Below are 26,021 nucleotides of genomic sequence, written 5' to 3'. Positions count from 1 at the left end.
CCCAAAGACTCACTATCAACTTTCCTCTTGTGGATGGGGGAAGGAAGAACTGAGATCTGTAACTCCTCAACTGAAAAGTAAGCATCTAAAATTGTTAGCAGAGCATGTAGGGGTCTGTAACCTCAGTACCATACAAAAAGATGGTCTGGTGGTTAAAAATAAAAAACCCTGACAGTCCCCAAAAGTATGACGTCCTGCCCCCAACACATAAATTTTAAATAAAAACATTAGAAAAAGTAAAACAGATTCAAACATAATGTTCTTCCATCACTATTCACAGAAATAAAATCTCATGGGTAACAGTCCAAACAAAATATGTTTCTTAGTGAAACTAATAATTTCACAAAAAAAAAAAAAAAAACACTAGTTTTCTTCAGAAAAAATAAAACTCTGGAAGGTTTTCCCACAAAGGGACTTACTGACTAAGCCTTGAAGGATTGCTAGCTGCCTGTCAGTTTCACAAAGCCCAGAGAAGAAACACACATCAGTGGCATGAAAACTCTGATGTTTTTGCGCCCTTACTGCTTTTTATGATAAGCTGCGGTGGTACAGCGGTAGCGTTGTTGTCTCATAGCAAGAGGTTCTCCTGTTCGATTCTCGGCTGGAGTGCCTTCTGTGTGGAATCTGCATGTCCTCCCCATGGTCGAGTGGCCTCCGAAAGACATGCGTGATTTGGGCGTCGGGCTGGCAACTCAGCACCATAAAAAATCTACCGATTATCATTAGCGGACCGGAGTTCCGCTGTGATGACCCCTAACCGGGAAAAGCCGAAAAGACAAACAACTGCTCTTTATGTGGAGTTCTGCTTGAGCTCCCGACACAGTGCTTGGAATGTGCTCTTCAGCTTTAATAAGATAGCTGGTTGGTCATATCCTTGGCAGGATATAACACAAATAGCTTAGCTACTGCAACAGTGATCTAACTCTGAACATCTGTAATACTGTCCTAGACACACACATTTATTGTTTGCTGAGGCAGCCCAACAACAGATGGCAGGTGGAAGAAAACATACTGTAAGTTCACTTCAAAGTTTATAGTCTACAACAACCTCTCATCTGCCATAATCTGTGTGCCACAGTATGAATGATGAGATCAATGAACTGCATCCAAACAAAAACTGTAGTTATCAATACAACATTATCACGCATGCTCATCTTTATCAACAGGGGATAATAGTGACAGTTTGAAACTTCCTCTTAGCAAATGTATGTAGAGCACACCTTCAATTTACCTCATCAACAGCACTATTAAGCAAGTAATAATGCCAGACAGAGTGCATTATCAAGGAATTAATGTATGCCCAGGAATGTTGTGAGGAACGACGCTGTAGGTGGAGGGCCTTAATTCTGTGATAATGCCCACCTTGGAGAGCATCACTGTGCTTAAACAATGGTCTTTCTGTTAAATTGTCTTGTATTTGCTGTAGCATATGTAACTGCTGTTGGAGAAAGTACTCTACATTCACATTATAAGTTAGGTATATATATACACACACACACACACACACACACACACACACAGAAGCGAGCACATATCACACACACACACACACACACACACACACACACTGCTCAGTTGCTACAGGCACTCTGATGTATCACTGTGATCAAATGGAAAAAAAAAAATAATCACACAATGTAAGGCACTGCAACCCCCGATGACTCTTAGGTATCCCCGATTTTGCTTCACAGACTTTCCCCATCCCTCATAGAATGTTTGATTTGATGGTAAATTACCAAGAATTATAGTCACAGTCAATAATGACAAACATAAGAGCTTTTTAATGTTTAGATGATGTGTGCTGATAGACTGTCTGTGTTAGCTAAAAGAAGTTAAGAGGTATCCATTTTCTCTGTTTTTCTTTCATTCAAAACTTTCCATCTCTCACACACACAGACAGGCACACACACATGCACATACAAATAGACACAAATATGTGACACCAGGCTTTATATGTACATTAACACTCTGATTGAAGAATGAACAATCAGAGTGATAATGTCCAGTTTGGCCACTCTCTAACATTATGTTTACAGAGAGTTTAAGCTTCTGGCTATTTATTTAGATTAACCGTCACCACCTCTACTTCTGCTAAACCTCGTAGAGCAGTTGTTGATTAAATCTTCCATTACCTCTCCTCCCTGGATCACCCCCTGTTCAGGTCATTACTTAACCCTGTGTTCTCTGGGTTGTAGTTAGGTCTTTATTCTTGTATACCACAGAACTGATGGAAGATTTACATTTTATGACAGTTTTCTTTTTCCTCTGACAATTCACTTTGGTTCACTTTAGCAACCTTGTTCTTTTTGCTTGTTTCTGTCAAATTCTCAGCTCTAAATTTAATAAAAGATAATAAAATGATGAAAGTATTAAAATAATTGCTTATGATAATAAAAAACAGCAACAGCCTACCACAATCACATGCATGAGAGAAAAGCTTAAAAAATAAATAAAGAAGTGGACAGCTGAGAAGCACAAGTCGGTACATGTGGACAACCGAGAAGCACAAGTCGGTACATAGATAAAATTACTGCAGCACTGATGCAGGAAGTGAAGCACTTGTCTAACAACGAGAAGTAAAAAAAGCACAATGCAGCATATATGTCAGCTTGTTGTGCAACAGCTACAGTACCATGCAATGCTGGTGTCAGTCCAGCACTGGCCTTCACAGCGACAAAGGGACAGCTAATGAAAACTGTAACTGGGAAAAAAAAGTGAGTAAACCCAAATGTTATGACTTACTGGTACTACTACTGTGACCCTGCCTGCATATATGTCTTGGTAAAGTGATAAAGCATGTCATTTTGAACTTCATTTACCCATATTTGGGAATCCCCTTCAGTGCTGCTACCACTCCAGTTACAGACATGAAATTTACCTTCTCATGATAGGATGTTATTAACCACAGTTCCACATCCATGTTAGTGCCTCTTTTTTCTGCACCACAGAAAAGCAGGATATTATCATGTTTCATTCCAGGTAGACTGTAGATTTCATATTCATTCTGCCATGATTGCCTGTCCTAAAAAAAAAAAAGATACAAACATTACATACTCACAAGTCATGCTCTTGAAACAACATGTGCATGTTGTTAGTGAACATTGGAAACAGAAAATGCTGACATGCACTAGTCATTAAATGAGACAAATGACAGAAGGGAGGGGGTGACAGAATAAATTAGTAGCATGCTCTACATAATGCATTCTGTAAAATTAAATGAGTGAAAGTACTTGGTCGACTACGAAGGCTAGAAGAGTTTGATGGAAAAAAATTGCTGAGTGTTGTTGTTTGGCTTGCTTTATTTGTAACACGTCAGTAAAAATAATAAAACCACTCAAAAAAAAAAAAAAAAGAAAACAGCAAAGAAAAAAAGGCATTTCAAGTTTAAATCAAAAGCAGTAACATTAAATATTAAGTACCATAGATGTAAACAGTTTCAGACAAACAAAGGCATGGGCAATGTTCTGTACTTACCACTGCATTATGATTCATAAGTACAATAAAAAGTGCAAACAAAATTCTCAACTGTCTACCCAGATAGTGTACATGTTTGTCTATTTTCATGTCTAACAAATTTTGAATGAATGGACTCTTATTTCTACATCCAGCGAATTCCATCTGATGACTATCCTAAAGTTAAACAAATTTCACAGCTTATGAGTTTTGTACTTTAGAATCAAGAAAATGTTAGAAAACGTTAGCCTTCAAAAAGATCCACTGAAAGACTCCAGGGGATCCCCAAGTTTATCCACAGCCTTTTGAATGTGGTACTGCAATCTGAACAGCTGACAATTCTAGTGAGGTACAGCTCTGAGCCCTAATCCCCAGTCTAGTAAATGAATCAACTTTCTTGTGACACAGCATGTCAGGTGACAACAGTGCACACTGAGGAGAGCCAGGCTTCAGACCATCTAGGGGTGTAATTCTGAACCCAAGACTCCAGCTCCCACAGGATGTCAAATGATGCTGAACTCCCAGACAACAGCTGTGGTAAGAATGAACTGACAAAACCTTCTTCACATGGGATCTGCTGGCCCAATTAAGTATTAAGAGGGTGCAGCTCCACTACAGCTGTCTTCACTCTCAGCTACTACAAAACTGTAACTGGGTAATTTAAATGACCATTCACTGGAATAAGATTGGTCTAAATTGGGCTACACATGTACATCAAAGTTCTGGGCAGCATCAGAACTGCAAAATACTCAAAGGGTAGGAGCTACAGCTGCACCTTCTCCATTTTCTTCATCTTCCACTGTGGCACAATTCACCTACCCAATGTCCATCATCTTCCACTGAAGAAGAAAAAGGGTGAGGACAATGAGCCATCACTGACGGCAAGTTCACCACCAGCACTGGAATTACCTTGACCTGCTCTCTGAGCATCTTTCCTTATAGAGATGCTCTGGCTTATACCTGTGGTTGTACAAAGACCCCAACCACCGGCCCCTGCAAGAAGAACTCTCAACATAACGTCTTTGGAGGTGAATAACATCAAAACCTTCACCCTTTTTTGTCTTTCATGGCCATATAAAATACCTGGCATTTGCTGTAGCTATGCTCCTAGGTGGTAAGTTGATGGTGACACAAAAACTTAGCATGTTTATGTTTGGGTATGCAATGGCATGACATTACTGATGGCACCACAGATTTTAATCTCAACTATGCAAAAAGCTAAAAAGAACCAGTGGAATCTAGTTTATGTAATCATTGCGCTACATCATGATGTGCGTCAGCATGGGTGTGCAGACATCACTGAATGTTGCCTCAAAGAAAAAAAGAGTCTTCAACTATCTCTGTGGAGAGTGGACACAACTTATCCGACCAGTGTCTTTATTAAGGAAGTTCTTCAGTGTCAGATTTAAAATTATGGGGAATACCTCAAACAGCTGCACTATGTAATTTCCTTCTTTCCCGCTTTTTCAACTGATCCAATCATTGAAGCTAAAGGGGAGATAGGAGTTCCCACCAGCATGCCCTGAATGACGGCAGTTAACAAACCTTCATTTTTTTTTAGAATTATAATCCACTCTAAAACATGTGGGTAGAACACAAGTAGCCACCTCATAAATGTTACCTGCTGAAATCTTACTTAAGACAACAGCCACTGCTGCCACACCCATCATACAGTTAGGCTTACTAGGTCTGGAATGGACTTACTCTAATACAGCTGACCAACGAGCTACAATTAAGACTGTTTACCCACTGTCAGACCCAGCTAATCAACTTTCTTTCGCCTGGAGATACATGCTCTGTAACATCTGAAATGAGCCAAATTACGCAAACTATTTTCACCTGGATTTTCATGGTAACAAAAAAACAAGATGGAAACGGCATATTCTGAGTGGTAGCAATGCCTAAAATTATGTTAAGCATGAATGAAGGCATATGGATACTGATAACTGTATGGAAAAGAAGCACAAGTCTGATTTTAAGAGTTAAAAGGAAAGCCATCTTCCAATTTAACAAGAAAGCAATCTTACAAGTCATTTTTCAATGTATACAAAAGGGAAAAAATGCAATTAAAATGTCCACCAGTTACCCAAACTATACAAGGAGAACTTACAAGATGACAGAAAATAAAAAAACAAACTGAACAACTTGCCAGAGTATTTAAAACAAAGTAAAACGTTCAAGTACAATCACTGAATATTACAAAGAAATTCAAGTACAAGTTAAAACAGGTTCATGATAATTTGACATAAGCTTCTCCAAAATGCTTTCTGGTCAGTGATTTTTTTTTTTGAACTTAGGAGACTCTTGAGCACATAGAACTGCTTATTATATTATTGGACTGCGCAGTGGTGCAGTGGTTATGTCGTCCCCTCACAGCTAGAGGTTCTCCAGTTCAATTCTTGGCTGGGGTGCCTTCTGTGTAGAGTCTGTATGCCCTCCCTGCATTTGTGTGGGTTTCCTCCAGGTGCTCCGATTTCCTCCCACATCATACAGACATGTGTCTGCAGCATTTCTCCTCGGGCCTCCGCTGAAAACTGGATTTGTTCCAAGTCGGACTTTCCTGGTAAACAAATGTTAAATAAATAAATAAAATATGTGTAAAAACAAACTTCGGACTCAGCACGACACGTTGAACAAAGACTGGATATTTATTTGATAAGCGCTTTCGCGTACCTTCCTGTACGCTTCCTCAGACCATAAATATTTCAACAAAATAGCAGCTTTTTATACAATGACATAGAACACTTAATTATTTATTAGCAATTAGACATAATAAGCAAATTAATAAGACAATTAAAACTTCAGTTTAAAGGGACACGTTCTCTAAAGGCATATGCATAGAAAGAACTTGAGTTCATATATAGACTAAAATAGCTACTAACTCATGAAACAGTATGATATGTGTACTAACTTATAAAATGTGTGCCAATAAAATGCAAAAAGTAATTCAAACATGTTGATAGCAAGTAAATACAAGTTTAAAAGTAGATAAATATGTGTAAATATAAATACTGATATAAATAGGTATATATACATTAATGCGAATACTATTAAAACAGTTGAATAAAATATATATGTATACATCAATTTTATTATAATAGTTATGTACATAAAAAATATGGAGCCAAATTAATAAGTAGATAAAGTTGACAGAATGTAATTCTATTAATAAGTAGGTAAAATATCAAGAGTTGAAACCTGTACATCATGCAAATTTTACTTAGGAAAATAAGGTATCCTAAAAGTCACAGATAATCATCTTCGTGCATTGAGGTACGGTTTAATGGAAACATAAAGATTTAAACCTGGGGAATAATGCCCCTTTAATCTTAATATCCATTTCAATTCTTTAAGCTCTAGCATGTTCATATAGTCTCCACCTCTGCTGTTTGGTTCTACTACTTCAAGTACCCTAAATACAAAGGAATGATTTGGAAAACATTGTACGTGCTTGGCTAGAGCATTTAATTCATTTAATTTCTTTATGTCATAGATGTGGTTATAAACTCTATTTTTAAGCTTGCGTTTCGTTAGACCTACATAAAACACTGGACATTGTTCACAAGTAGCTAAGTAGATCAGTCCTGAGCTATTACAAGTAGCTAAAAATCTTGGCTTAAAAATATATTTAGTTTCTGGGTGTGTATATACTTGTTCTCTAGTGACAAACTTACAATAGTTGCAGTGATTACATGGATACGTACCTACTTTTTCTCCTGGCTTTGATTTAGTATCACTAGGTTTATCACAAAGTAGTCTTTTAAGACTTTTATTATTCCTGTACGTAAAATGAGGTACTTTACCTACTAGTTGTTGTGTAAAATCATCTATCATTAAAACTTTCCAATTATTACTAATTATTTTCCTAATATTAAAACTGTCATTAGTATAAGTTGTAATAAAGCTCAACTTTCCTGAGGAATAGGAAATATTCTTATTACCTATTTCATACTTGAAATTATCATCTATCATTGGAGTTGAAGCCTCTACATCTTTCAATACTTGTGCCCTAATGGTTTTTACTAACTTTTCATCGTACATTCTATCTAAAAAAATGTGTTCTAATTTGTCAGCTTCATAGGTCAGATCTTTCTTGTCCTTACAAATTTTAGATAGTCTGATGAACTGACTTTTGACTATACCTTTATATACATGGCGTGGGTGCATGCTGTCGTAACATGGTATAGAATTCCTCCAACATGTTTTTCTGAACAGAGTGGAAGTTAACTTGCCATTTCTTATGTTTAGGCATACATCTAAAAAATTAACTGATTCATAGGACATTTGTGCTGTAAATTTAAGAAAAGTAGTAGTAGTTTCTAAATAGTTTTTAAACTCATCGAACTCTTCTTTGGAACCTTCCCAAATTAATAGAATATCATCTACAAAACGATAATAGACCACTATTTTTCTAAATGAAGGGTGGGTAAAAACAAAATCTTTTTCCCACTTATGCATTACCAAGTTCGCATAAGTGTTTGCACAAGGGGTGCCCATAGCTACCCCCGATGTTTGTAGATATAGGCACCCCTCAAAAACAAACACATTATTACATAGGACTAAGTCTAGTAACTGACAAATAAGAATAATTTCATCCCTTTTTATATGTGGAAAAGCCAGCAATAACTCTCGCACTGCTTGTATACCTTCAACATTAGGTATAGAGGTAAATAGACTGGTCACGTCCATAGTAACCAATAAATACTGTCCTTCAACTAATTTTTTATCAACGGAGTTTAAGGATTCCAGTAATTGGTACGTATCTTTCAGTATACTTGGAATCTCATTTACAATTGGTCTCAAAGTCTTTTCTAAATAGACTGAAACTTTTTCAGTCGCCCATCCCTCACTAGCCACAATGGGTCTTAATGGTGGGGGTATAACTCCTTTATGCATTTTAGGTAATCCTTTAATTATGGGAACTCGCGGATTATCTATAGAGAAATATTCGTACAGGCCTTGAGATATTTGGCCGCACATGAGGAGATCATAAATCTCATCTCTGACACCAGCTATAATTCTTAGCATTCTAGAATTGTCAATCTCTAGGTAGGTGGTGTTGTCTTTTAACATATCTAGCATTAAAGACTGATATGATAATCTGTCAAAAAGAGCTACCCCACCTCCCTTGTCAACTGGTCTAAAAATTAAAGAAGAATCATGCATCAAACTATGTAGTGAAGATTGCACTTCCTTAGACATATTAAAATACATACATTTTTTTCTTTGTGTTTATGCTGTATTCATAAATGTCCTTTTCACATAATTTAATGAAAAGATCAACATGTCCTGGTATCATGAGAGAAAACGAACTCTTTCTTTTAAAATTTGTTACATTTGCTTCAGTAGTGTCTCTTTCTGAAGGTTTTGACTTAAAAAATATTTTAAGTGCTAAGGAGCGCCCAAACATTCTAAGATCTGTTAACAAGTCAGAGAGGACACTGCCTTGCGACGGTACAAACGACAACCCTCTATTTAATAATTCTTTGTCATGTACAGAAAGGACATACCTGGACATATTAAAGAAGAGTTGAGTCTCTATTGATAGTGTCTCCTTCTTTGGAAGGCTTCGTTGTCTTCCGATAGCTTGCGTTTTCTGTTGTTCCAACTGTTTCGGCGTTCTCTCGTTGGAATCAGCTTCTTTATTGGATAGGGTAAAAAAGAAGAAGTATCGTTACTGTTATTTTTTGGAATGGCTCCTAGATTCTTTTGGGCAAACTTAATTTGGTTCGCTTTTCGGGAGTGGGGTCGATGTAGCTGCCGTTGATGTTACGGTAATGGGAGCCTCTGGTGGTGTAGTGAAATTATCTCCTGAAACGTCTTCCTGAACAGTTCGTGTGGTCGCTGAAACAGGAAACCCAATGGCGACTGGCGCTGTTATCGTGTCATCATGTGACGCAAAATTTGGAATCTGTGTGCGTGGAAGAGTGTTAGGCAATTCCCTCCTGGGCCAAATAAAGACATTCCCCCGAAGAAAAGTCTTGGTAGTCGCGTTGTAGCTTCCTGTGTTTGGTTTGCTGCAAACGGAGGGCATAGGAGCTAACTTGACTATACAAATTATCCATTCTTTGCTGAAAGTGGTCATCGGGAAAACTTTCATTTAATTCATGTTGTGCACAGTTAATTTTTGTTAACAATTCTTTTTCCATCGGGCTAAAATAGTCAATTAAAAGTTGGACATACTTCATACTAGCTTCTAAGTTTATCTCCTGCCATCTCTTAAGCAGGATGGGGTGAGTGTCACCATAGGTGGGCATACAAAGAATTCGCATACCTCGGGGAACCAGTTTAAAACGTATGCAAGCTTCCATGTGTTTTCTTTGCCAGTTTAAGCGTTGAAATCTGTAGAGGTCATTTTCCAAAATCTTGATTTTGGAATTAAATGTTTCTAAATGATCAGTAGTAACTTCCATTGTATTACCGTTTGGTACTCTAAGGTCCAGAGCCAATAAAGGATTAAATTCATCATTCAGCAAAGTTGTCCACTGTTCTTTTCTGCGTGGTATCCTCGGTTCTGGAACATAGTCCAATTCCACATTGGGAGTAGTCATGTCGTGTGTTGTAGTGGTACTAAATAGAAATACTAGACAAAAATGAAAAACCACTACAACAGAGAGACCTTAGTTAAATAAAATAAAATAAAATGTGTAAAAACAAACTTCGGACTCAGCACGACACGTTGAACAAAGACTGGATATTTATTTGATAAGCGCTTTCGCGTACCTTCCTGTACGCTTCCTCAGACCATAAATATTTCAACAAAATAGCAGTTTTTTATACAATGACATAGAACACTTAATTATTTATTAGCAATTAGACATAATAAGCAAATTAATAAGACAATTAAAACTTCAGTTTAAAGGGACACGTTCTCTAAAGGCATATGCATAGAAAGAACTTGAGTTCATATATAGACTAAAATAGCTACTAACTCATGAAACAGTATGATATGTGTACTAACTTATAAAATGTGTACCAATAAAAAATTTTTTTTTTGAACTTAGGAGACTCTTGAGCACATAGAACTGCTTATTATATTACTGGACTGCGCAGTGGTGCAGTGGTTATGTCGTCCCCTCACAGCTAAAGGTTCTCCAGTTCAATTCTTGGCTGGGGTGCCTTCTGTGTGGAGTCTGTATGCCCTCCCTGCATTTGTGTGGGTTTCCTCCAGGTGCTCCGATTTCTTCCCACATCATACAGACATGTGTCTGCAGCATTTCTCCTCGGGCCTCCGCTGAAAACTGGATTTGTTCCAAGTCGGACTTTCCTGGTAAACAAATGTTAAATAAATAAATAAAATACTAATGTCTTAAAGCTATGAGTGTTATGTCATGTCAAGTCATTTAACTATTACACTGTTTAATACCTAGCATATTTATATTACAAAGTCATTGCCATTTTAATCCTGTAGCAATCAACAAACTAGGTCCATTTGTGACATTTATTGAACATATACCATATGTTTGCTTTGGGGCTATCTGGTAGTAACTGTTGTACCTTTTGCTGGATGTCTTTCGGGGGGTGAAGAAGCGAAGGCTGTCGTTTGTTTATTGAGATCGGACTTATTAAATCCACAGAGACTTTGTTTAGTTTTTGTTTTCATGATTCTTTAACTGTGTATTTTTGACACATATTATTGTGGTGCGTTCTCCTGAGTTGGTTATAAGTTGAGGGGATATATTGATTTAACGTTATTTGTCAGTTAGTGTTTTGTACTTTCTTGAACACAAATGGTTATAAATTACAGGGTTGATGCTGTTCAATATTGTCTAAGTGGGTTCCTTCTATTATATATGTATGACAACTTTTGAGTGGAAACTGTTAGTATAAATAACTTTGGTTTGTTAACCACACCCTCAGTCTTCACTCACACACACCACACCACACCCTTTTCACTAACACCATTAACTGCTCCTCTACCACCCACTCAACATCTCCTACTATCACTCACCACTGCTCTCCCACTACAAAAAGTAACATAAAAGGAGAAGAAACAAACTAATACAATGGCTCTCCTACACGTAAAGGAAGCTTTCTATACATTAACTACTTTGGTTCTTCTCTGGTTATCCATCCTTACATCCTACCACACACAACTTCATCTCACCTATCCAACTCAGTGGCAAACAGAAACCACAGCCAATACACTAAAGCTAACACACTTCCCTATATCTCCACTTGACCTTACCCCAACTCAACTCCACCCCTATGTTAATCATAAACCAACAAACAAAATTAATCCCTACTTGTCCCAGAAACAAAATAAAATACTACAAAAACTACTTAAGCTCTACCTATACCTAACTCTAAAACTCTCTTGCTGTGGAGATATACACCCCAATCCAGGACCCATTACTTCACTCCACCCAGACCTAACCCAACCAATCCTCTTTATAACAGACCAACCTCCTCTCTTCTGCTCTTAAACATTAATGTACGAAGTATACTCAACAAAGTTCAGGACCTCCATGCACTATTGGCATTATACAAACCAGACTTAGCCATACTTACAGAACCTTGGCTTAAACCAGAACACCATGATAATGAGATAACACCCCCTGGTTACAATATTATACGGAAGGATAGGCAAGGGAAAAAAGGAGGAGGTGTAGCCATTCTGTTTCAAAATAATCTCACAGTAGAACAGCTTAACTACAACTCCCAAGATGTCAATGACATAGAACTCATTCTTGCTAAATTAAAACTAAACTCTAGCAAACACAAAGTCATAGCAGGTGCATATACCCCCCAAGAAAACCATACTGACACTATGGAGAACCTGCTACACTGGATGACTATCTCCCATCCTCATGAGACCATACTCCTAGGGGATTTTAATACTGACTGGTCTGACTGTACCAAGTACAATCCCTCTACCCACATTACCCTACATGGTTTACCCAAGTCATAGATACCCCCACAAGAGTTGATAAGAAAACCAAACGACAATCCATCTTAGATTGGATACTTCTGTCTGACCACACCTTGGCAAACCAGGCAGGCTGCCTACCTGACAATTTAAGCGAACACCAACCAACCTATCTTATTAGAAATAAATGCCAACACTATAACCAACCCATCCTCAGAATAGTTGACCATAAAAAAACCTGCAAAACCAAAGACCTAAACAACTAAAACACTGTGACTGGTCTCCCCTTAAACACCTACCCCTAGATGAGGCAGTAGACTACTATAACTCAACCTTTCTCAAAATCCTAAACTGTCATGCTCCAGCCTGTACCATCAGAGTTAAAACTAACTATGCCCCTTGGCTAACAAAAGAAACCAGAACCATGATGAAAGATAAGAGATAGAGCCTGGGCTCAATTTCATAAACTTAAAACCACCACCACAAAACAAATCTTCTTAGCACTTTGGAACAAGACCACAAAATTTATAAAACTCGATAAAACCAATTACTATAAAACCTTGCAAGACAAACACACACACAGCCCTCAGAAATTCTGGTCCTCAATATATAGATTACTGCACCCAGGTAAAACCAGCACTCCCACACCCATAGTTCCAACCGACGCTGAGGACATTCCCTACCCAATTCAACAAATTCTTCACCGAAACAGTCCTAGCCTTATCCAACACCCTAAATAGCACCGCCATTCCCACTCCTTCACCAACCCCTACTACCCTTATTACACAACAACCTCCCCCCACCTTCTCCTTCTCCCCAGCAACCACACAACTCATTACTAAATTCCTCAAGAAACTGAAATCCTCCACACTGGCTGCTGATAAACTTCCCGCTGATTTCCTTCAACTATCAGCTGATGCCATATCTTAGGTTCATAGGTTGGTACTAGGCTATCAGCCCTAGGGCCTACACAAGCCTAGCCATAACAATTCCCTGGCTATTTCTTCCCACACTATTTACTTCCCTGGACCCCTGTCTAGTAGGGTGACTAACGTGATCCCCGAGGTGAATTTCCTTTCTCCCATTCAATCATCAAGGTTCCTTTTGAAGAGGGCCAAAGAGGCACTCTGCTTGACATGTATGGGCAATCTGTTCCAGAGTATGGGGAGTCTCTGGGTCAGGAACCTATCCCTCCAGCATGTTTTGTTCATTGTGATGACAAGGTTTAGATCCCTGGAGCATGCGGCTCTGAGGGGTTGGCATTTCTTTTAGTGTAGCATGTCCAACAGCTCTGGGTTTGACATGGCCTTGTATGTTAAGCAGAGATCGCCTCTGAGTAGACGATATGTGACAGAGTATAGCTGGAGTTTTTTAAGGCGGTCAGCGTAGGGCATCTGCTTTAGGCCTGTGATTCTTTTAGTGAGGTATTTCTGCGGCCTTTCCAGTTGTTGCAGATGTCTTGAGAAGTACATACCAAATGGGGAATTGTATTCTATAATGGGTCTAATAAGGGATGAGTACAGTGGGACAATGACCTCCTTTTTTCTGGATGAAAAGCCCTTAGCGTTGAGGTGTGCCACATAGAAGGATTTCCTGACTGTTGTGGCGATGTGGTTATCGAAGGTGAGACACCATTGTCCACCTATGTCCCCAAGTCTCTTATCACACTTTCGGTGTTTAGTGTACTGCCACCTATATGGTAATTCATGGATACATGTTTTTTCCCAAAGGGGATAAATATACATTTCTTGGCATTGAGCTTGAGCCCATGGCTCTGGCACCAAGCATTTGTTTCTGTAAAGCCCTTTTATAGAGTATCCACATCATTTGGGGATTCAATAATGACTCCCAGTTTGCAGTCATCTGTGAACTTTGTTAGCCAGAGTCCCTTAGTGTTGGCCTGTACTTCAGAGAAGTAGATGCCAAACAAGAGCGGTCCCAGGACTGAACCCTGAGGTACTCCATTTGTCACTTGTCTGGAGCTGGATTTGGAGTCGGCTACTTTTACAGTGTGGGTTCCATCAGTAAGCCAGTTAGCAACCCATTGGGTGACGTAAGGATTAATGTCCAGCTTAGTAAGTTTATCTATGATTCCAGAGTGGGGGATGGTGTCAAAGGCCTTGGCAAGGTCTATCCTCATTAACAGATCCATATCTGAATCTAAAGTACCTAACCTCTGGAAAATATCTCATATTATTCCACTCCACAAAGGTGGAAACTCCCTTGAGCTCACCAACTACTGGCCAATTGCAATTTTATCACCCCTATCAAAAATACTTGAAAGAGTAGTACATACACAACTAATGCAATACCTTCCAGAAAACAACCTTATATCAGCATCACAACATGGATTTCGTTCCTCCCATAGTACCACAACAGCCCTATTATCCTATACCAACATAATCAACACCCACAGAAACAACAGACTTTTTGTATCCTCTATTTTCTTAGACTTATCCAAGGCCTTTGACATGGTCAACCACAGTATGCTTCTCAAAACTATCTACCCTCAACCTAAACTCCCTCACTATATCATGGTTCAGCAGCTATTTATCAAGCCGACAGCAAGCAGTTCTATGGCAGGACCAACTATCCTCCCTTATACCTGTATCTATTGGGAGTCCCTCAAGGCTCCATTCTTGGCTCCTTGCTATTCTCCATATTTACAAATTAGATAGCTGCTTCCTCTCCTTCTGCCTCTATAGTGCAATATGCTGATGACACTACTATAATTTGTGCTGCCCCTACCCTAAGCAAGCTACAAACAATAACACAACACAGCTTCACTCTAGCTGAAGCATGATTTTCTACCACAAAACTTTTACTTAATCCTAAAAAAACAAAACTAATTCTCTTCAGCAAAGGTACATCCCCTGCACTCAATGACTTCATCATTAACTCCAAGGACAATACCTCAATCACCCCAAGCACACACTAAACTCCTAGGAGTAGTAATCAATAACAAACTCAAATTTGATAGACACATAGCCCAAACAATCAAAAAAGTTCACAAAAAGCTAGGTCTCTTGTATAGGAATAAGCAATTCATGACCAATTATACCAAAGCCACCAGTGCCAGAACCCACCTATTATTCACCCTACTGTATGCCTCACCAATCCTGACTAATCTTCGCCACAGCGAACAAAGCAAAATGGCATCTTGCTACAACAAGATTGCCAAATTTGCCACAGGTGCTTCTAATAGAGCCCACCACTGTCTTTCCCTCAAACAGCTCAACTGGCTTGAACTGCCTCAATTACTTCTTACCACTCAACTCTCCAAAGCCCACAAACTATATTACCTCCCAAATAAAATCCCCATTTTACAAGACCTAATACAACCCTACACCACCACCCGAGCCTTAAGGTCAACAGACCAAAATCACATAAATGTCATCAAACAGGAATGAGGCTGGCAAATCTCTTTTTGCCTGCTCTATAACAAAAGTCTGGAACTCACTTCCAAAACACATAACTTATACAAGTTCTGCTCCACAATTTAAAAAACTACTCAAAACCCACTACTTTAACAACTGGCTATGCCCATGTGACTCCCCAGGCTAATCCACTACATTTGCAGTGATACAATGATTCTACCAAGGATCACCTAATACTGCCCAACCTCTGTATATTAATTCTTAACTAACGATGTTCTATTCTGTTCGTATCTACTTATTCATCTCTGAAGACAGTTAAACATTTACCTACATACAAGTGGTATGCTTCTGGAATACAATAATTGTATCTATACATATATCTGTGAAGAAATGTAAAATATGTTCTTGTATAATATTGTATGCATTTAGGAGAAAGTGTTGTAATTCATAAAATTATTTGTTAGATTGTTTTTTAAGTGGACCTTTTCTCCCTGGGCCTCTGCTGAAAATGGATCTGTGTCTAGTTGGACTTTCCCGGTCAACAAATGTAAAATAAAATAAAATAAAAGAAATAAAATAAAATAAACCTTCACAGCCTCACTACTGGACTCTTTCTTGACAACTGTAATTTAAAAACAAAAAAACAGTTTGGAAGTCTGCTTTAGAGAGAATGAGGCTAGTTAAATCAGAAAGATATTCACTGGCCAACACTAAAATCAAGTGTTCTCAAAAAGATGAGTTCCAAAGGAAATAATATCTGTATGGACGTCCCAGAAAATATATATATTTTTTCTATTTTGTGTGACTAAGAACTATTTAATTAAAACTGACACTTACTGCTAAAGTTTATTTTATGGACCTAGTCTAATTCCTGTATAAATGCACAAGATATGAGCAGACTGTCTAAAGCTAATGCTGCTAAAATGTTTCAGAACTACAATATAGAGGCTAAGAAGTCATCAGTTATAACAGCAAATGTTACATCATCGTAAAAGCACCTTGTCATGGCAAATGCAATGACGCTAATGTCAAAGTATGATTACTCCTAACTGATACACTGGCGAACTTCAAATCCCAGCCAAACCCAGTTAAATCCAATGAGCAGGCAGAAATGTACACCACCATACTATACAAGCATGTAAACAGCTGTAGATGCAGCTCTATCCCCATAGGGACAAGTGGAGGGTAAACTCCAGAAACAAACCCACATGGTGGAACTATAACATCAACAAGTTTTATAATGAAAGGAAAATAATTTTGATCAAAATAAGAGTAATTCCCAAAATGTTAGAGTCCTTGTCACTGAAATAAACTCAGGAGCTTAATAAAATCCACCAAAGCCAAATTTGAGTCTAAAACAGCTACCCAAGATAAAGACTGTCAGAAGGCATTTTTTAAGTTATATTCATAATCTCAAAAGCACAACGCAGCAATGCAGCTGATTGTGAATAATGTTACCTACACTGAAGCTGAAGAAACAGTGAACATACTGTCTGATAAATTTAGCTCTAACTTTACCCTTATCTCCCCTCCATCTGTCCCTCAAGATATACTTAAAACTGGCTCACCTCCAGCAATCACACAAGAACAAATCCTAAAAGTGCTATCAAAAGCTAAATATACTACATGAATGGGTCCTGATAATATCCCTGGATGCATCTTAAATAGCATGAAGCATCATTTAGGCACTGCCCTAACTACGATATCCAATCTCAGCCTCCATATAGATTTTTGTATCAAGCGAATGGAGAACAGTCACTCCACTGCATAAATGAGGACCTTCCACAGACCCAGGTAATTGCAAACCCATAAGTCTGACTAGCTTCATATACAAAGACATGAAAAAACTTATAACTGAACTAATCAGTCACGACACAGGGAACCTCCAAACAATGGACCCGTCTCAGTTTGGATTCATCAAGGAAAGGTCATACTCAACCTGGTGGATTTTTTTTCAAAAAGTCTCCAAAGCAATGGATGAAGGCAAAGTGGTACATAAAGCATACTGCAACCTGGCCTGTGCTTTTGACACAATATTCTACTCGGGTATAGTAGAAAAGCTAAATAAACTGGAATGAACTCCTATGTCACCCGTTGGATTGCCAACTGGCTCACAGATAACACACAGGAAATCAAAACAAGGTAAGTTACCTACACAAAGAAATCAGTCACCAGTGGAGTCCCTCAATGTTCTGTTTGGTACACCTCTTGTTTGGCATCTACTTTTTTGAAGTAAACGTCAGTACCAAAGGGCTGTGGCTAGCTAAGTTTGAAGAAGTCTGCAAGCTAGGAGCAGGCACTGAATCCCCAAAATGACTTGGCCACCATGTAGAAAGGTTTGGCCTAAATAAATAAATAAATGGTACCAACATAAAGGATGAACTAAATGTCAAAAATGCAATATTTTATCCTTTGGTAAGTCATCTACACTAGGGAACTATCATACTGACAATACATACCAAAGAGATGACCTAGTTATTCAGGATTTGGGAACTTAAGTGGACAGTGACCTAACTTTTGACAAACATGTGTCCATTGTTGTAAGAAGGTTCTTGTATACTGCACAGCTTATCAACAATGGGATTGTGTCTAGATCTAGAGATGTCATTGCCCCCCCCCCCCTATTCAGCCTTCAGTAAGCCAGTCATTGAATATGCTGCCTGCTTTGGCATGTATCTGTTCTGACATATGCAATAACTGAATGTCGACAGAGATTGCAATGCCTAAACAATATATTCTATATGGACTGACTCAAAGCCCTGGCACCATAGTATGTATCCCACAGACTGCTAAGAAGTTACCCATGTCTGGCACACGAAGCATCTTCCAACCCAGTACTGATGGATTTACTGCACATCAGCAAGTCCAATGGCATCAGAAATACTCTGTTGAGATATCTGTACCTCTTTTGCAACATGGATGAAAGGACAGTTGTGTACACTTACTATAAATGTAGATGTTCGAGTGTATTCACTGTTGCAGTCATTACACTTGGGTTATCCTGCTGGCAGGCTACCCTCAGTTGGCCTGAATTCCAAAGTCTAGGTCTGGCGTTGGTTGCTGTCGCCTCTTCCCTGACGTCAGTGCGCCAGGGGTATAAAAGATGCAGCCGACGCCATTTTCTTCAGTTTTTCTTGCCCCAGATGTCAGGTGCCCCCAAAAAGGTAGGCTAAAAATATGCCAATAAAAAATGCATGCACCAAAATATATAATACCTTCATCTACAAGCAAATACACCACATAGGCTGTATAGATTAGAGAAGTGTAGATAAGTTGCATCAAAGATATGGGGGATGGTGGGTGGGTAACCTGGACTGCAACAGTGAAACACACACTTGAACATCTACATTTATGGTAAGTGTACACAACTGTACTATGTTCTTCGTGTTTCACTGTTGCAGTCATTACACTTGGGTTGAATCCCAAAGCTATGGTTGGGAGGCTGGAGCTAAATAGCATTAGGAGCGGCTATGAGGCCCTGCAGAACTGCAGTGGCAAAGCCTGCCCTAGATTTAGAGTAGAGTGGTAAATGATAGTTCATAGGTCCATACTAGGCTATCTGCCCTAGGGCATTTAGAAGCCTAGCCAGAGTGTGTTTGGCTTTCGCCACCCATTTTAAATTAATTTTGCTATGCCCTTTTTCGAGGTTAGTATACTGTGCCTCTGTCTAACAGTGACAAAGAAGTGATACCCGGGGTAAACCTACCATCTCCCATCCACTCATCAAGATTCCTCTTGAAGAGACTCAATGAGGGACTCTGCCTAACCTGGACTGGGATTTTATTCCAGTGTGAAGGGAGCCTCTGGGTTATGAATCTGTCCCTCCAGCATGTCCTATTTATTTCAGTGCTGAGGTTCAAGTCTCTCGAGCGTGTAGCTCGATGGGATTTGGATTTTCTGAGGTGCAGCATGTCCATTAATTCCGGGTTGGACATGGCTTTATACGTCAGGCACAGATCGCCTCTGAGCAGGCGGTATGCCACTGAGTAGAGCTGGAGTTTCTTTAACCGGGTAGCATATGGCATCTGTTTGAGCCCTTTGATCCTCTTGGTGAGGTACTTTTGGGGTCTTTCCAGTTGCTGCAGGTGTCTGGTAAGGTACATCCCAAAAGGGGCATTGTACTCAATTATGGGGCTGATGAGGGATGAGTAATGAGGCACGATGACCTCCCCTGATCTAGATGTGAATCCCTTCATGATTAGGTGGGCTATATAAAATGTTTTTCTAACCGCTTTGGCCACGTGGTTGTCAAATGAGAGACTGCTATCAGCTTGGGTCCCCAGGTCCCTAATTACTTCTTCCGTACTTAATGGATTACCACCTATATGGTAATTTGTGGGCACTTTGTTTTTGCCAAAGGGGATGACTATACACTTTTTGGCGTTTAGCTTGAGGCCATGGCTCTGGCACCAGTTGTCTGTTTCTATGAGGCCCTTTTGTAGGATGCTTGTGTCGGCTGGAGAGTCGATTATGGCACCCAGTTTGCAGTAATCTGCGAACTTGGTCAGCCACAGTCCTTCCGTGTTAGCCTATACCTCCGAGAAATATATACCGAACAAGAGAGGTCCCAGGACTGAGCCTTGTGGGACGCCACTTGTAACTGGTTTGGAGTCTGACATGGCTCCAGCAATTCTAATCATGTGGGTTCTGTCCTTGAACCAGTTTGCAACCCATCTAGTGACATAGGGGTTTATATTTAAGCTGGTGAGCTTATCTATAATGCCCGAGTGGGGTATTGTATCGAAGGCTTTTGCAAGGTCCAGGTAGGCTGTGTGGACCACCTTTCCCTCGTCAATGGCCTTGGTAACTGTTTCAAAGAAATTGACCAGGTTTAAGAGGCAGGATCTGCCCTTAACAAAGCTGAACTGAGTAGGATCCAGTGTCTGTAGGTCCCCGATATCTTTATTTATGAGGTCCATGATGATCCTTTCCATAGCTTTGCAGACCAAGCTAGTCAAGCTTATGGGGCGACAGTTTCCAGGATCCGTTGAGGCACCACCTTTGTGGAGAGGGACCACTGTTGCTGTACGCCACTCTTTGGGTACATATCCTGTAGTAAGGCTGAACAGTAGTTTTATGTTTGGGTTTAGTTCTTCTTGGAGTTCATGTAGGACGCAGCCCGGGACACCGTCTGGTCCCATTGATGCTGTGTTTTTTGCTTTGGAGAGGGTGGCTCTTACCTGAGCATCTGAGATGTCAGGGGGGCAGCACTCTGCTGAGATAGATATTTGCCCTTTTGGTGGGGAAGGGGGGGAGAAGTTTGCGCTGAACCTGTCAGCTAGGATGTTGGCAATGTCTGTGGGTTCGGTGTATTTTTTGTCATTTTGGACTAATTCTGTGCATATCTGGGAATTCCCACCTAGGTTCCTAACAAAACTAAAGAAAGCCTTGTGATTATCCTTAGTGTCCTGTGCAATTTTTCTCTCGAAGCTGGCCTTAGACGATATTATGAGTGCCCGTAGTTTTTTGCTAATACTGATCAGAGATGCCTTCCCTTTTTGGGATTTTGCTCTATCATCTAGTAGCTTCCTCCTTCTATTGTATAGTTTGCTTATGGCTGGGGTCCACCAGACAGGATGCCTAACTTTGGAAGATTGGGTCTTGGTTTTATTTGGGATTGCATGATCCATGCATTCCTGAAGGTGTTCATAGAATGCGTTTATAAAGGATTCTGCGGTCTGGACCGTATTTTCCGGGGGCTTTGAAGGATTCCACCTCGGTTTTGAGGAGTGTGAAATTTGCTTTAGAGAAGTTTTTCACTGTGGTTTTCTGGGCAGGGGCTGGGGTCGGGATGTGAATATCTAGTGAGATTAGTTTATGGTCTGATCTTACCAATGAGGGATACACTTTTGGTCTGGAGCATAGTGTCCCCATGTTGGTGATGATCAGGTCCAGTATGTTTTCCCCTCTTGTGGGAGTGGCAACAAGTTGTTCCATAGCATTTGAGTTTATAAATTCTAGGAACCTTTGGGCTAGGGTGTTGGAGCTAGAGTAATGCTCCCAGTCTATGTTAGGGTAGTTGAAGTCGCCCAATATAATGCTTTGTAAAGGTGTGCTTTGTAAAGGTGTGCACTGAACTCCAGGTAGCAGCCTCCAAAATGTCCTTGGTTGGTACTCCCCTGAGGAAGGCTGCTGAAGTGGCTGCTGCTCTCGTTGAATGCAGCCTAATGCCCTTAGGCACTGGTTTGCCATGTTGTGAATAGCAGAAATGAATGCAGTGGCCTATCCACTTTGAAATAGTCTGCTTTGAGATAGCCTTTCCTTGTGAACCTGCAGCATATGCCACTAGTAGTTGCTCTGTCTTTCTGAAAGCTTTGGTTCTGTTCAAGTAGAAGCGTAGCTGTCTGTGTATGTCCAAAGAATGCAGAATTCTCTTCCCCTTACTCTGTGGGTTTGGATAAAAAGTAGGCAGATGAATAGTTTGGTTAAGGGCCACACTGGACACTACCTTAGGCATAAAAGTGGGATTTGTCCTCAGAGAAACCCTGTCTGGATAAAAAAATGATAAAAGGTTCCACAGCCATGAGTGCCTGTAGCTTTGAGACTCATCTTGCAGAGGTTATTGCTAAGTGCAGAGCTATTTTCCAAGATAAAAACTTTATATCAGCTCTAGCGGCTGGCTCAAAAGGAGGCAGGGTGAGTTTTTCCAAGACATAATTGAGGTTCCATGCAGGTATTGGTGATCTCCTTGGAGGCCTTAAGTTTTTGGCTCCTCTGAGGTACTGCCTTAACAAGGGGTGAGAAAAGATTGGTGGCTCTGTATTGTAATGAGCCAAAATGGCAGAGGCATGAATTTTAATTGATGAAAAGGATAGGCCTTTGTCCAGCATCTCAATTAAGTATTGCAGAATCTGAGGAATATTTGGAACAGCTGTGTCAATTCCTTGTGCCTGGTTCCAAGCACAGAATCTCTTCCATTTTCCAGCGTAAGATTTTCTGGTACTGGGCCTTCTGGCCTCCAAAATGACATCTATTACAGCTTTAGTGAGAGGCACGTTTTGTATGACTGCATTATCTGTCATGCTGCCAGATTTAAGGTCTTTAGTTGGCTGTGCAGGATCTGATTGTTTTGTTGGGATAGTAGATGAGGTATCTGAGGCAAGGTCCAAGCCGGGCATTGAGACAAGTTCCTTAGGATTGGGTACCAGTACTGGTGGGGCCAGTCTGGGGCAATCAGTATCATCTTTGGCTTCTCTTGTCTGACCTTTAGGAGTACCTTGGGGAGGAAAGGCAGTGGAGGAAAGGCATATACTGCTAAGCTTTTCCAGCTGAAAAATAGGGCGTTCACTTTCCATGCTTGTTTGTGATAAGTCCTTGTGCAGAATCTTTTTAGTTGGTAGTTGTGAGGAGAGGCAAATAGATCTATATCCGGGCATCCCCATTTCCTTGTTATCATGCTAAAGACTTGTGGACCCAATTTCCATTCGTGGGGATCCATGAGGTTTCTGCTTAGTTCGTCTGCCAGAGTATTTATCCTGGCAGGAATTGTACCTGCAGATGTACCTGGTAAGTCAATGCTGTGTCCCACAAAGTCATGGCTAGTCTGCAAAGGGGGTAAGAATGAGTGCCTCCCTGCTTGTTTATATACCACATGACTGTGGTGTTGTCTGTATTTATCAGTAGTTGTCCCGGATGAAGTAGGTCCTTGAAGGCTGTCAGGGCATTCTGAACAGTGAGCATCTCTTTTTGATTGATATGTAGATGCATTTGGTTTGCAGACCATGTGCCTTGAATACATCTTCCTGCCATGTGGGCCCCCCCAGGCATAATCTGATGCATCCGTTGTTATTGTCTGTCTGACTGGGGGTAAAGATAATGGCTGTCCCTTGTTCTGGTGACAAGCCTTCGGCCACCATCGAAACTCCTGTTGCAGGCAGGAAATGAGGGTAATTATTGTTTCCAGGCTGTGGCAATGTTGAGTCCAAACACTTTTTATGTACCATTGAAGTTTCCTCATATGCAGTCTTGCATATGGAATTAGTAGAATGCAGGATGCCATGAAGCCCAAAGCCTGCAGAATTTTTCTTGCAGATAACTGGGCCTTTGTTGCCAACAGGTTGAAATAGGTAGTCAGTTGCCTTTGTTTGTCTGGCGTGCGATAAGCCATCTGGGCAGTTGTATTTAAGCTTGCACCCAGGAATATTATCTCTTGAGAGGGTACTAGTTTTGATTTCTTTTCGTTGACTGTGTACCCTAGGCCCATTAGGAATCTCTTTACAAACGCCAGATGCTGTAGTACAATGTCCTTGTTCTCTGCTTGAATGAGGCAGTCATCCAAGTAAGGATATATTTGTATTCTTCTTTGTCTGCAGAATGCAATTACTGGTGCCAGGCACTTTGTGAAGACCCTGGGTGCAGTAGATAAGTCAAGGGCAGTGCAGAGAATTGGTAGTGCATTGAGCCAGTTTTGAATCTTAGGTTCATAGGTTCATAGGTTCATACTAGGCTATCTGCCCAAGGGCATTTATAAGCCTAGCCCATAGTTATGTGGCTTTCGCCACCCCTTTAGTTTGAATAAAAACTATGCCTATCATTTTTCTGTGCCTCTGTCAAGCAGTGACACTGAAGTAATCCCTGGGGTATATCTGCGATCTCCCATCCATTGGTCAAGATTCCTCTTGAACAAGGCCAGCGAGGTGCTCTGCCTCACATGTACCGGGATTTTGTTCCACAGCATAGGGAGTCTCTGGGTGATGAATCTGTCCCTCCAGCACGTTCTATTTATAACCGTGTCAAGGTTTAAGTCTCCCGCCCTTGTGGTTCTGAGGGATCTAGATTTTTTGAGGTGAAGCATATTCATCAAATCTGGGTTTGACATGGCCTTATATGTCAGGCACAGGTCACCTCTGAGCAAGCGGTATGAGACTGAATAAAGCTGGAGTTCTTTCAGTCGGGCAGCATAAGACATATTTTTGAGACCCTTTATCCTTTTGGTGAGGAACTTTTGGGGCCTTTCAAGCTGCATCAGGTGTCTGGTCAGATACATTCGAACGGGCATTGTACTCAATCATAGGTCTAATGAGTGATGAGTACAGGGGGACGATGACCTCCCTTGATCTAGATGTGAATCCCTTCATGATCAGGTGGGCGATATAGAAGGTTTTCCTAACTACTTTAGCAACATGAGTGTCAAACGAAAGACTACTGTCAACTTGGGTCCCCAGATCCCTGATGACTTTTCTGTGCTCAGTGGATTGTCACCTATATGGTAGCTAGGGTAACCTTGTTTTTCCCGAAGGGTATGACTATGCATTTTTGGCGTTTAACTTCAGGCCATGGCTCTGGCACCAGTTATCCGTTTCTGTGAGGCCCTTCTGGAGGATATCTGTGTCAGATGTGTTTTCGACTATGGCCCAGTTTGCAGTCATCTGCAAACTTTGTCAGCCATAACCCTCCTGTGTTTGCTTGTACTTCAGAAAAGTAGATGCCGAACAAGAGTGGACCCAGGACTGAGCCCTGTGGGACACCACTTGTGACAGGCTTTGAGTCTGACATGGCTCCAGCAACTCTGACCCTGTGGGTTCTGTCGCTTAGCCAGTTTGCAACCCATCTTGTGATGTATGGGTTTACATTCAAGCTGATGAGTTTTTCGATGATACCTGAGTGGGGTATTGTGTCAAGGCCTTTGCCAGGTCGAGGTAGGCTGTATGGACTGCCTTTCCTCATCAATGGCCTTGGTGACTGTCTCAAAAGTCAACCAAGTTTAAGAGGCAGGATCTGCCTTTGACAAAGCCAAACTGGGTTGGATCCAAAGTCTGCAAGTTCCCTATGTCTTTATTTATGAGTTCCATTATGATCCTCTCCATGGCTTTGCAGATAAGGCTTGTCAAGCTAATGGGGCGGTAATTTCCAGGGTCTGTGGAGGCACCGCCTTATGAAGTGGGACCACAGTCGCCGTCGCCACTCCTTGGGTACGTATCCTGAGGTGAGGCTAAGATTAAACAGCTGTCCTAACTGTGGGTTTAATTCCTCGTTGAGTTCATGAAGCACACAGCCGGGACACCATCCGTCCCATGGATGCTGTGTTTTTGCCTTAGTGAGGGCAGTTCTCACCTGGGCGTTGGAGATGTTTGGGGGCTACAATCCTCTGGAATAGATATCTCTCCTTTGGGAGAGGGGGAGAAGTTTGCACTGAACCTGTCAGCCAGTATGTTAGCAATGTGTGTAGGTTCAGTAATTTTCACATCATTTTGAACTAATTCTGAGCATATCTGGGAGTTTCCTCCTAGGTTTCTAACATAGCTAAAGAAGGCCTTATGATTGTCTTTAGAGTCCTTGGCGATTTTTCTCTCAAAATTTGCCTTGGATGATTTTATGAGAGC

General features: G+C 40.5%; 1 protein-coding gene across 1 annotated transcript in view; it reads right to left on the bottom strand.

Annotated features, from left to right (window-relative positions):
- ACVR2A (activin A receptor type 2A) overlaps positions 1 to 26,021 on the bottom strand; it is a 1,507,426-nt gene that overhangs the window by 283,328 nt on the left and 1,198,077 nt on the right. Inside the window, exon 6 of the mRNA XM_044074861.1 lies at positions 2,879 to 3,022. Within this exon, the coding sequence (XP_043930796.1) occupies positions 2,879 to 3,022 (144 nt within the window). The remainder of the gene's footprint in view (positions 1 to 2,878; positions 3,023 to 26,021) is intronic.

The sequence above is a fragment of the Protopterus annectens genome, chromosome 6.part0, assembly GCF_019279795.1.
Source record: "Protopterus annectens isolate FY-2018-M chromosome 6.part0, PAN1.0, whole genome shotgun sequence".
Classification (NCBI taxonomy): Eukaryota; Metazoa; Chordata; order Ceratodontiformes; family Protopteridae; genus Protopterus; species Protopterus annectens.
This window is presented reverse-complemented; position numbering and strand designations above follow the sequence as displayed.